A 12762-nucleotide genomic window follows, 5' to 3' on the forward strand; every position below is an offset into this window, starting at 1 on the left:
TGAAATTTACCCTTATCTTCCTAGATTTGAACCCATCTATTATTACTTGGTATCATTTTGCCTTCTTGTCCATTAGAAGGTTCTATACCTACCCCGTTTATTCCCCCTTTTTTTTGTTCTGATGCTGTTGTCATTTACAGATTAACCTGTTTGGTTCCCGTTTGTAATTCTTTTGGTTTTGCATAGTCCTTAAGAGTTCATTTCCTAGGTTGGTATCTGGCTAGTACAATCCTGTGTCCTGTATTCAGCCTATGGTCTGATGTTGTTTGTTCTCAGATAGAAGGACTCCCTTTAATAAGTCTTGTAAGTTCGGTTTGGTTTGTACATTGTCCCTTAATTTCTGTTTATCTGGAAATGACCTAATTTCACCATCATATTTGAATGAGAGTTTTGCAGAATATATTATTCTTGGCTGGCAATTTTTTTCTTTCAAGGTTTTATGTATGTCATCCCATTGCCTTCTTGCCTGCATGGTTTCTGCTGAATAATCCAAGCTTAGTCTTATTGTTTCTCCTCTGTATGTGACTTTTTGCTTTTCTCGAGCTGCTGTCAGGATTCTTTGTTTGTCTTTGGTTTTAGCGAGTCTAATTATGACATGCCCTGGTGATTTTCTTTTGGGGTCTATCCTATATGGTGTTTGTAGACTTTCTTGGATGGTCAGCTTTTCATCTTTCATGATATTGGTGAAGTTTTCTGTCAGTAATTCTTCAATGATCCTCTCTGTGTTTTCTGTTTTCTCCCCCTGTTCTGGAACTCCAATCACTCACAGATTTTTGCTTTTGATTGTATCCCACATAATTCTCAGGGTTTCTTCATTTTTCTTGATTCTTTTTTCTGAGCTTTCCTGAAACAGAGTTGTATCCAAGTGTTTGTCATCAGTTCCACTGATCCTGTCTTCCACCATTTCAAATCTGCTTCTCAGTCCTTCTATGACACCGTCCATTTCTGAAATCTTGTTGTTTATCTTTTGGATTTCTAATTGTTGCTTGTGTATGATTTCTAGTTGTGAATTTAACATTTTGTTCCTGTATTATTTTCTTGAATTCTTCCATTTTTTTGTCTGTATTTTCCGTAAATTTGTCTATTTTTTCCTCATTTTTGCCTGCTTTTTGCTTCAACTCTTAGATAATTCTGAACATTAGAGATTTGAATTCCCTATAAGTTAGGTCTAGTGTCTTTTCTTCTACTGGAAGGTCATCTGGTTTTATTTTGGACACCTACTGGAACCATCGTGTCCTCTTTTTGTAAATGTTTTGATATTGTCTGCTGTCTTCAGGGCATTCAGTGGTTATTTTCCTCATTTATTGATTGTAGATTTGTTTGTTTCATCCTGCTTTTTTGTTTTATTTGGTTATGTCTGAGCAGGTGGACTGTGTGTTCTTTGTTATTTGCTCATCTGTGGGCACAATACTTTTCACCTCCTTCTCCAATGGACAGGGTCAGTCACTCAGATATGGTATAGCAGGGCAGGTCCAGTTGAAGGGTAGTTGCTGGAATGGGTTGTTTGTGGCACGTATCAGGGCTGACAGTGTAGACCAGGAATCAGTGCAGGGCAGGTTCCAGTAGGCCATGCCTGTGCTGCTCGGGAGTATGATGTTCAGCACACCGTGTAGGTAGGCAGGAAGGAGCGGGGTAGATTGTGATGTGTGGAGCTAAGATGGGTATCGAAACCATGAGAGAGAAGAGTGAGGAACAGGAGCCAAAAATATACACACACAAAAAAAAAGAGTGCTAAGGGAGCTTGTTACTGGAGTGGAGAGATGAGAGACTGAGAAATGGGGAAAAACAAAAATGAAAAAAAATAAAAATAAAAAGGGTAAAAGAAAAAAAATGACTACATTGAGAAACTGGAAATGAAGAAAGACAAAAAGGGAATAAGAGAGAGAGGAAAAAAAAAAAAAAACGAAGAAACAAACAAAAAAGAAACCAAAAAAAAAAAAAAATCAAGAAAAAAGAAATGCCCCATGGATGTCCCTGTGCATCTGCGCAGAGTAATGGAGTAGCTTCCAAGCCGTGTGGTACTGCCCGGCTAGAAGGGGCTCCCAAGCCAAGAAAAGAAAAAGAAAAGAAAGAAACAAATCAAAAGAGAACGAATTAGAGCAAACAAACAAAGAAAAAATCCCCGGGGCTCCCACCAGCGTGGTGGCATGGGTCTGGGAAGCAGTTTTACAGTTTAGCGGGGTTTTGCAGCCTTTCAGAAAGAAGGAAAGATGGCTCGCAGGGCCAGGTAGTTGAGAGACAGGAGGGGGAGGTGGTGAGAGGCAAGGAAGAAATCTAAAGAAGCAGAAAAAAGCAGCACAAGCAGCCAACAAACGGCACTCAGGGAGCTGGCCAGTGGGGGTGGGTGGAATCCAAGCGGCACCAGGGGGAAGCTCGTGCTTCCTGGCCAATACATTGCGGCTGCAGGAAGCAGAGGAGGCTAAGTGGGGGTGAGGAAAGGTGGGGGGTGGGAAAGCCTATATCACTGGTTACCGGTTGTTCTGTCTCATGCTGGAAGCTCCGTGAAGCTGATTTCTCGTACCCCATTTGCTGATCTCTGATAGGAGTCCAAGATGGCTGATTCATGCTGTGGTAGCTGATAGGGGACCTCTGCATGTATCTCTGCTTGCTCTCTGTTCTCAGTCAGTTTCTTATTCCATTCGGTGCTTGGTTCTGGCATCACCTTCCTGAAGACCTCTTTCATATTCTTATTTCTAAGATTGGAAATGAGAGGGGTCAACATGAGTGTGATGATCCCACAGATGATGAAAACCATCTTTTCCCAGTCGTTAGAAGTGGATGAAGGTGGTTGTAGCTATATATAGATGCCTGTTCCAAAAAAAAGAGATACTAGAATCAAGTGGGACTCTCATGTCCCGAAAGCTTTTTGTTATCCTTCTGCTGACTTGATTCTCAATACTTCTTGAATAATGATGCCATAGGAGAGGAAGATCAATGTGATTGGAATTAACAGAATTAATACACTAAAGAAAAAATCTCAGCCTCAATAGGTTTTGTGGCAGCACATGACAACTTGAGAAGGGCAAGGACCTCACCAAAGAAGTGGTCCACTTCCTTATGGCCACGGCAGAGCATGTTAAGGGTCAAGGAAAACTGCAATACAGAGTTGCTGAAACCAGTGAGCCATGAGAAGGCTGCCATTCTTAAGCAGAACAAATGTTTCATTGTGACTACATAGTGGAAAAAACACCAAAACCAAACCCGTTGCCATCAAGTCGATTCGACCCTACAGGACAGAGTAGAACTGCTCCATAGGGTTTCCAAGGAGTGGCTGGTGGATTTGAATTGGCAACCATTTGGTTAGCAGCCATAGTTCTTAACCACTGCACCGTTGGGGTCTGCAAATCGCCACAAATCTGTTAAAGGACATCACAGCCAGGAGAAGACACTCAGTAGCACCCAAGGCCAGGAAAATGATGAGCTGGGCCATGCAGCCACCTAGCTGATGGTCTTTTTGTTGCAACAGATATTTGCCAGCATATGAAGAACTGTGCTTGTGGGATAATAGAGATTTAAGATGGAGAGACTAGTGAGAAAGAAATATATAGGTGTATGAAGTTTGAGATTCAGAATGCATACCATCAAGATGGATACATTGCCAAAAATGGTGATTGTGTATAATATTAGCAGAACCCCAAAAAGGACATTTGCAGCCAGGATCTGTCTGAGAAGCCAAATGACTCTTTTGGGGATCCCTCATTTGCTGAAATCATGATGACTGACTTGTTTTTGATTACCTAAAAAATATAAAATAGTAAGGCAGTTAGTGAATATTTATTGGCTACTCTCTTGGAACGGAATTGAATTTAGATTAATTATAATGAGTAGCTCAGCACCCACCAAGCATAATTTATAGTCAATTAAATGGAATCCTTGAGAAACATAATATCCTAAATAAGTCATTACTTCGGTTATCTTATGGCTAGTTAGAAGTTTTCTATTCAGTAGTTATATTTCAATTACTTTATGAAGTAAATCATTTCATCTAAATGACATAAATACATAAAATTATATGCATAAAACATGGACAATTTAAGTGTTCAATACATATCAATCTTTCTCCCTTTTTCTTACCTCTTAACTCGACAGTACACAACAACCTACCTTAAAAAAATTTTAATAAATACTTCTTTTAATTCAATTATTTTTTAATGCAGGCTGAAAATGCTGAGGAAATTAATATACCGATATTATTAGAGTTTCATCTAAATCTAAAATTGATCTAAAGAAATTCTGCTTTAGTAACATCTTCAAGTGATTTTTTGAGTTGTCTTTTTCTCCTAAACGACACATGTGCTATCCATTCATACAAAGAGCTATTGCGAGTATTAGATGATTTGATTTTAGGTCATAAACTTATGGTTTACTTGTGATATATAGTAATGACCAGTGGTGATATCTCCCTATCTCCAAACACCTGGACAAATAAATATGACACCCTAATTGTTGCTTGATTAATATGTGACAGGCATTGCTTAATGGTTGAATTGCATCCTTTCTAATTTTCTCTTAAACTCTGATAAATAGGTATGACCCACATTTTATTGTGAAGTTCTTGGATGGTGCAAGCAGTTAATGTAGTTGGTTGCTGACCAGAAGGTTGTGGTTCGAGTTCACATAGAGGTGCCTTGGAAGAAAGGCCTCGTGATCTCCTTCTGAAGATCAGCCATTGAAATCCTTATGGAGCACAGTTCTACTCTGATACACATGGGTTCCCCATAAGTCAGAATTAACTTGACTGCAACTGGTAGTGGTACATTTTATTGCTAAAGTGACTTAATGAAAATAGTAATTTGCATATAGCATACTCGGGAATGGTGAAGCCAAGACACAACCTCAGAATTAGAGACTACTGATTCTTTTATATTGCATTTCCCCCTAAACACACAGATAACACATCAAGTTTGACTACATACTACGGTGGTTATAAGGTAAAATGTGGAGCAACACCATAAAATCAAATAATGAAGTTGATTTTCTTCAGTCTATTGAAGCTATCAGTTATTTAGTTATGTGACTCTTAAGTACACCTAAATTTCTTCAATCTGCTTTGCATGTTTAAATGCAATAACATTGAGATGACTTACATCATTTGAATTTAGCAGAATTTAAAAGGTTAAAAATAGAGAGCACTGTTAGATAAACTTAAGAAAGAAGATAAAATAAGGATACCAAACCTGTTGCCGTCAAGTTGATTCTGACTCCTAGTGCCCCTATAGGACAGAGTAGAACTACCCCATGGAGTTTCCAAGGAGCGCCTGGTGGATTTCAACTGTCAACCGTTTGGTTAGCAGCCATAGCTCTTAACCACTACGCCACCAGGGTTTCCAAAATAAGGATTAGCACACTTTAAACCAGAGTGAGATACATTTTCCAGAGTAAGAAATATTGATATATGAAGTATAACCTGGCAATGGAAAGTCTACATGGGAATGAATAGATGGCCCTTAAGATTTGTGACTTCTTTAATTATATGTTGTTTTAATTTTGATTTTTTAGTTATAGATATACATTATTTCTTGGCAAATAACAGTAGTATACTTTCAGCTGAAAAATGCAAGAGAATGTGAGATTTGACTTTTTCTAGTGCCTGTTATATGCCAATACCAGAAAGGAGCAGGTGAAAATTGAGGAGGGGGGCCTCACATTCCTCCAGAATTGGAGGTAGGAGACCCTGTGATGCTGAGACTGTGATTAAGTCACACAGAGAAGACAGAAAGCTGAACCCTGAGCCATGCAGGTGAGGGAGTGCTGAAATTGCAGAAGGGATTTACTCAGGACAGAAGCCTGGGCCCTACACGAGTGGGAGAAAACCAGGTAATGACAGACACTGAACTAAACCAAACCAAATCCATCACCGTCGAGTTGATTCCCACACGTAGTGACCCTGCAGGACAGAGTAGAACTGCCCTATAGGGTTTCCAAGGAGAGCCTGGTGGATTCAAACTACCCACCTTTTGGTTAACTGCCAAACTCTTAACCACTATGCCACCAGGGTTTCCAACACTTAACTAGGTTTTATTTACTTCTTTATATTTAATTTAGACGTTTACTATGTTGTTATGCATTTGTAGAAAGTACATTATTTCTCCTAAAGCCATCTGTAGAAAAATATTCTTTGCTTATTGTCTTAGTTATCTAGTGCTGCTATAACAGAAATACCACAAATAGGTGGCTTTAACAAACAGAAATTTATTTTCTCATAGTTTAGGAGGCTAGAAGTCTGAATTCAGAGTGCTGGCTCTAAAGGAAGACTTTCTCTGTTGGCTCTGGAGGAAGGTTCTTGTCTCTTCAGCTTCTGCTTCCTGGTTCCTTGGAGATCTCCATGTCTTGGCATCTATCTTACCCCATTTGTGCTCACTTGCGTGTTTAATATCTTTTATATCTCAAAAGAGACTGACTCAAGACACACACTATACTAATCTTGCCTCATTAACATAACAAATAGAACCCATTCCCAAACAGGATTATGACCACAGGCACAGAGATTAGGATTTACAACACATATTTTTGGAAGACATAATTCAATCCATAACAGAGACATTCGAGCCCCACCTCTGATGTAATGGGGAACATCAATCAGGAAAGCGACACAGGTCAGTGTGGGGAGGGGGCCCTGGTGGGCAAAGGTGGGTTAGTCCCACCATATGCTCACATTATGCTGATAGGAATGCAGACATATTCAGACACCTGTTAAAGAAAGAAAAGTCAGGGGTTCTTGAATCACAAAGTGGGATGTGAACAAATCGTGTATCACTCAGTCCCACGGACATAGTGAGGGTAACGAATGCCTAGGGATAATCTCTAAATTGCACTCCCCCAATTCGAGCACCCAGTGACAACCTCTAAGTTGTGTCTCTGTCCCTCCCAAATTTCCAGATGAACAGATATTGACAGCAGCAACAAGGAAAAGGAGAAGCCAAATGTGCCCTTGGTCCATGAGCGATTTCCTAGCATGCCTGTGTCCTGGGCAGCAGGCAGGCTGACAGGTGGGCTCCGGGGGTGCCCAGGCTGTGACGGGTGGCAGTGGCTTCAGCAGCACGAGTGGTGCCTTTGGGCCAGTGAATCATCCCAGTAGATATCGAGAGCCGCAGCAGCAGAGAACAGCGCAGAAACATATCTGAAGTGGGCACCAGCTTTCTGGAGCGGCTCAGGTCCTGCGTAGTTTGCTCTTGGATGTGTCTCTGGACCGTGTGGTGTCACCCCCTCTGACAGTGTCACTTGGTGCAATCCTCATCCCTCTAGTGACGCCACTGGCGCCCCCTGGGACTCTGGTTAGGCCCACACAGGCAGCAGTCTTATGCTACAGAAGAAAAGAATCATGAACAAATTCAGGTCAGTCATTTTAAGTGTTGACACTCTGAACAGCCCACTGCAATCTCAAAATGTCCAAATCCAAAGAATCCCTATAACCCAGTCGTGTCCTCTCTGCTCCAAACCTTCCCCCACTGCAGGCTCCCCAGTGTCTCATCTTTACACATCAGAGCCCTGGGCACTGTCGCTGCCTGGAGAAGAACAAAAACAGGATCTGATCAGAGCCCACAGGAGATGAGACTAGGAAGAACGATGTCATGGACTGAATTGTGTCCCCCCAAAAATATGTGTATCAATTTGGCTAGGCTATGATTCCCAGTATTGTGTGACTGTCCACCATTTTGTCATCTGATGTGATTTTCTCGTATGTTGTAAATCCTACCTCTATGATGTTAATGAGGTGGGATAGGCAGCAGTTGTGTTAGTGAGGCAGGACCCAATTGGCAAGATTGGATTGTGTCTTGAGCCAATCTCTTTTGAGATATAAAAGAGAAAAGCAAGCAGAGAGACAGGGGGACCTCATGCCACCAAGAAAGCAGTGCTGGGAGCAGAGCATGTCTTAGTCCAGGGGAAGACTGATGAGAAGGACCTTCCTCCAGAGCAGAGAGAGAGAGAAGGCCTTCTCCTGGAGCTGATGCCCTGAATTTGAACTTTTAGCTTACTTTTTTGTGAGGAAATAAATTTCTCTTTGTTAAAGCCATCCACTTGTGGTATTTCTGTTACAGCAGCACTAGATAACCAAGATAAATGAGAATTATGGGGTAAGGAGGCTCCCCCATGGGCTCCCATCTACACTATCCCAAGGGTCTCAGGATCAGCCTCACTCCTTCCACAGTTACTTGCAGCTTGAGCATATCTCCCTTCTTGTCCTTGTCTCCAGTGGAAAGAAAGGATCCTGTCTGAGATTGGGGAGGTGTTAGGACCATAAGGTCCTAGAGGAGCTGGCTAGTCCTGGACCCCAAAGAAGTTTCCAGAACTGGCTACAGACTCAGGGCAGGATAAGGAAACACAAGGATAGATGTGCAGGGACTGGGCCAACCACCCTCCTGGAAGTCTGTCCTAAGCAGGAACCTTCCCGCGTGATCTGCCACTATTGGGAATCAGGTCTGCATCACCAGAACCATTAAGGTGAAAGATTTGTCCTTCATCTTCACATGTGCTTTACAAAAGGGTAATTGTTAGCACACAGGGTGTCAGACTGGGTCAGCACATGTGTGGATGGTACCTCCCATAATGAGGCAGGATGGCAATCTCCTACTTGGGACTTGAAACCCCCCTGTGGAACAAGAAAACTCAAACCCCACCCCCATCTCTACCTCCTCTCTTCTTCCTCCAGATCACAACAGCTACAGTTCCACTGACCCCAACTCCAAGAACCAGGCCAGCACCAATTGTCATGAAGGTGGTAGAATGGGAAGGCAATTCTGGAAAGAGAAAGAAGGTGAGGAGCCCTGACTCCTTGGAGGTCTCCAGTAGGGCTCCTGTTGTCCCTGAGAAGAAGCTGCACTATCATCCCCCTCTGTCTTAGTTATTTAGTGCCTGTATAACAGAAATACCACAAGTGGATGGCTTTAAGAAACAGAAATTTATTTTCTCACAGTTTAGGAGGCTAGAAGTCTGAATTCAGGATGCTGGCTCTAGGGGAAGGCATTCTCTCTCTGTCGGCGCTGGAGGAAGGTCCTTGTCTCTTCAGCTTCTGCTCCCTGGTTCCTTGGAAATCTCCATGTGTCTTGGCATCTATCTTACCCCATTTCTGCTCACTCACTTGCTTGTTTAATCTTTTTTATATCTCAAGAGATTGACTCAAGATGCATCCTACACTAATCCTGCCTCATTAACATAACAAAGACAGCCCATTCCCAAATGGGATTGTAACCACAGGCATAGAGGTTACCATTAACAACACATATTTTTGGGGGACATAATTCAATCCATTAACACCCTTCTTACCCAATTTCAGAGTGAGCCCCTCGTGCTGCACATGGCACATGTATCTCTCCTCCTCTCCAGAGAGCACCACCAAGGCAGCCCACTTCTGGAAGGTCCCGTCCCCCGCAGGCCTGGTCTCCACAAGTTCCATGTCCTGGGTCTGGTCCTTCCCGTCCTGCTGCCAGGTCAGGGTGATCTCTGGTGGGTAGAAGTTCAGCGCCCAGCACCTCAGTATGGTCTCATGGTCAGAGATGTCGTGGTCGGTGATGTGTGTCTTTGGAGGCACTGAGGGGGAAGGGTCAGAAAATTTAGGAACTCTGCATTACCTCCCATGGACCACTTGAGCAGGGCTCATCTGATCATCCTTAGAATGGACAGGGCAATTAGGGGTGAGGAAAGGAGTGCAAAACCCAGACACCAGTCTGGACCAGGGACCTGGGATAATCTCCTATTCCTTGGTAAGCTAGAATCAGGGTGACGTAGCCCAGAGTAGGAGACTCCAGGTGTCTGAGGGGGAGAACAGGGATTTCTAGTTCTGACTTGAGTAGAGGCCTAGAAACTCAGAAAAGCTGGAATCAGATCTCCAGACTCATTGGGTGTGGAGCAGAGAACAAGGCTTGAGGGAGAAAGTCCCCGGTGGTTCCCAAGGTCAATTCCAGGATCAGAGGGAACTGCTGATCAGTCAGGAATCATCTCTCCTACTACACCCAGAGAGAGCAGATCCCTTAACTGTCTCTGAGAGAAAGGGGGGGCTCCTGTTGGCAAGTCACTCTCTGGTACAGGATCTGGAAATCTGGGCTAACTCCTCACTCTCCACACCCATGTGATGGGGTATTCTGTAGTGTATCTCATTTTTCTCCCCCCCTTTTGAGAGGCCGGCAGGGCAGACACAGGCCCAGCTCAAAGGGAGTTCATTGAGGGGCCCCACGTCCCTTGTACCTAAACGCTGCAGTGATTCCTTCCCATTCTCCAGGTATCTGTGAAAGGACTCCACGCACTCCCCCTTCAAGTAAATCGTTAAATGCACTTCATCTCTGGCCTCCTCCCACTTGCGCTGGGTGATCTGAGCGGCCATGTCCGCCGCCTTCCGGAAGCGCACGTCTTCATTCAGGGCGATGTAATTGGTGCCGTAGTATGCAGGCTGATAGAACCCACGGACATAGAGTGCATCCAGCCCCACTTCGCAGCCGTACATCCTCTGGAAAGTGTGAGACCCTGGCCCCGCCCCCGTGATCAGCCCCGCCCCGCCCCCGCAACCCCAAAGAACTGTAATTGATCAGAGCCCATATGGTTCTAAACTGAAAAGGTCTTTTCTCCTGCGGAGCAGCTGGTAGGTTCCAACCACTGACCTTTGGATTAGTAGCCAAGAGCTTAACCATTGTGCCACGAGGGCTCGTTAGAATTTCTGTTCACTCCTACAGATTATTGAGGAAGCCAAAGAGATTATGTTTATGTGGGTTATATCTACTGATATTAACCATATAAGAAATAGAAACAGAATTAAAAAATTTAAATTAACTTAAAATAACAATAATTCATTAAAAGTTAACAGAGATATTTTCATAAAAAATAAATATTTTCCAAAATAAATGTAGTGAGAAGAGTGGATCATTTTACATTCTTACACATCTCGTTCTTAACTGTGTCAATAGAAGACTTCTGGATTTTCAAATCTGCTTCTGCATTCAATCTGTTATTTTGGTTGCAGTGTATACAAAAAAATCCAGCTTCACACAAACATGAAGTTAGAAAAGGGAGGAACATTTTTAATAGCCTTTCCCAGTAATTGTGAAGGTTCATCTTTGATACTTCAGTAAAACTACAAAAGTGATAATTTTTAAAAAATTTATTTATTGTGCTTTAGGTGAAAGTTTACAGCTCAAGTTACTTTCTCATACAAAAACGTATACACATATTGTTATGTAACACTATTTGCAATCCCTATAATGTGACAGCGCACTTCCCCTTCCACCCTGGGTTTCCCGTGTCCATCCAACCAGCTCCGGTTCCTTCCTGCCTTCTCATCCTGCCTCTGGACAGAAGCCACCCATTTGGTCTTGTGTAGCTGCTTGAAATAAGAAGCACACTCTTCAGAGGTATTATTTTATGTTTTCTACTCCAGCCTAATCTTTGTCTGAAGAATGGGCTTCAGGAATGATTTTAGTTCTGGGTTAACATGGCATCCAGGGGCCATGGCTTCAAGGGTTCCTCCGGTCTCAGTCAGACAATTAAGTCTGGACATTTTACATGAATTTGAGTTCTGCTCCACAGTTTTCTCTTGCTCTGTCAGGGACTTTCTGTTGTGTTCCTTGTCAGGGCAGTCATTGGAGGTAGCCAGGCACCATTGAGTTCTCTGGTCTCAGGCTGATGGAGTCTCTGGTTTATGTGGCCCTTTTATCCCTAGGGCTAATATTTCCCTTGTGTCATTGGTGTTCTTCATTCTCCTTTGCTCCAGTGGGTTGGGACCAATTGATGCATTTTAGATGGCCCCTTGCAAGCTTTTAAGACCCCAGACACCACTCACCAAAGTGGGATGCGGAACATTTTCTTAATAAACTTTGTTATGCCAGTTGACCTAGATGTCCCCCAAAACCATGGTCCCCAGATCCGAGCCCCAGCTACTCTGTTTCTTGAAGTGTTTTGCTGTGTTCAGGAAACATCTTAGCTTTTGCTTTAGTCCAGTTGTGCTGACTTCCTCTGTATTGTGTGTTGTCCTTCCCTTCATCAGAGATGATTGTTGTCTACTATTCTAGTTAGTAAATTCCCCTCTTCCTCCCTCCCTACCCTTGTAACCATCAAAGAATGTTTTCTTCTGTGTTACAACCTTTTCTTGAGATCTTATAATAGTGGTCTCATACAATATTTGTCTTTTTGTGACTGACTAATTTCACTCAGCATGATGCCTTTCAGATTCATCCATGTTGTGAGATGTTTCGAAGATTCATCATTGTTCTTTATCATTGCAAAGTACTCCATTGTGTGTATGAACCATAATTTGTTTATTCATTGATCTGTTGCTAGGCACTTAGGTTGCTTCCATCTTTTTGCTATTGTGACCAGTGCTGCAATGAACATGGGTGTGCATATATCTATTCGTGTGACAGCTCTTATTTCTCTAGAATATATTCCAGGGAGTGGGATTGCTTCTATTTCTACCTTTTTAAGGAGCACCAAATTGATTTCCAAAGTGGTTGTACCATTTTACATTCCCACCAGCAATGCATAAGTGTTCTAGTCTCTCCACAAATCTCCAGCATTTATTATTTTGTGTTTTTTGGATTAGTGCCAGCTTTGTTGGGGTGAGATGGTATTTTACTGTAGTTTTGATTTGCATTTCTCTAATGGCTAATGATTGTGAGCATTTCCTCATGTATCTGTTAGCTGCCTGAATGCTTCTTTAGTGAAGTGTCTGTTCGGATCCTTTGCCTGTTTTTTAATTGGGTTTTTTGTCTTTTTGTTGTTGAGGTGTTCCAGTATCTTGTAGATTTTAGAGATTAGACTCTGATCAGATATGTTGTA

At 42.6% G+C, this 12762-nt stretch overlaps 2 protein-coding genes across 2 annotated transcripts in view; both read right to left on the minus strand.

The window, feature by feature from the left end:
• LOC101359060 (putative olfactory receptor 2B3) overlaps positions 1-3713 on the minus strand; it is a 5520-nt gene extending 1807 nt beyond the window's left edge. Inside the window, 5 exon segments of the mRNA XM_012558643.1 lie at positions 2663-2976; positions 2979-3182; positions 3334-3441; positions 3444-3644; positions 3647-3713. Of these exon segments, the coding sequence (XP_012414097.1) occupies positions 2663-2976; positions 2979-3182; positions 3334-3441; positions 3444-3644; positions 3647-3713 (894 nt within the window).
• Positions 3714-7473: 3760 nt separating this feature from the next.
• Positions 7474-10438, minus strand: LOC101359320 (HLA class I histocompatibility antigen, A-80 alpha chain-like). Its single transcript, XM_012558670.1, has 4 exons — positions 10183-10438; positions 9265-9528; positions 8631-8738; positions 7474-7505 (listed from the first exon to the last, which is right to left on the minus strand). The coding sequence occupies exons 1-4, from the start codon at positions 10436-10438 to the stop codon at positions 7474-7476; spliced, it is 660 nt and encodes a 219-aa protein (XP_012414124.1).
• Between the last annotated feature and the right edge of the window lie 2324 nt (positions 10439-12762).

The sequence above is a fragment of the Trichechus manatus genome, unplaced genomic scaffold (genome assembly GCF_000243295.1).
Source record: "Trichechus manatus latirostris isolate Lorelei unplaced genomic scaffold, TriManLat1.0 scaffold00180, whole genome shotgun sequence".
NCBI lineage: Eukaryota > Metazoa > Chordata > Mammalia > Sirenia > Trichechidae > Trichechus > Trichechus manatus.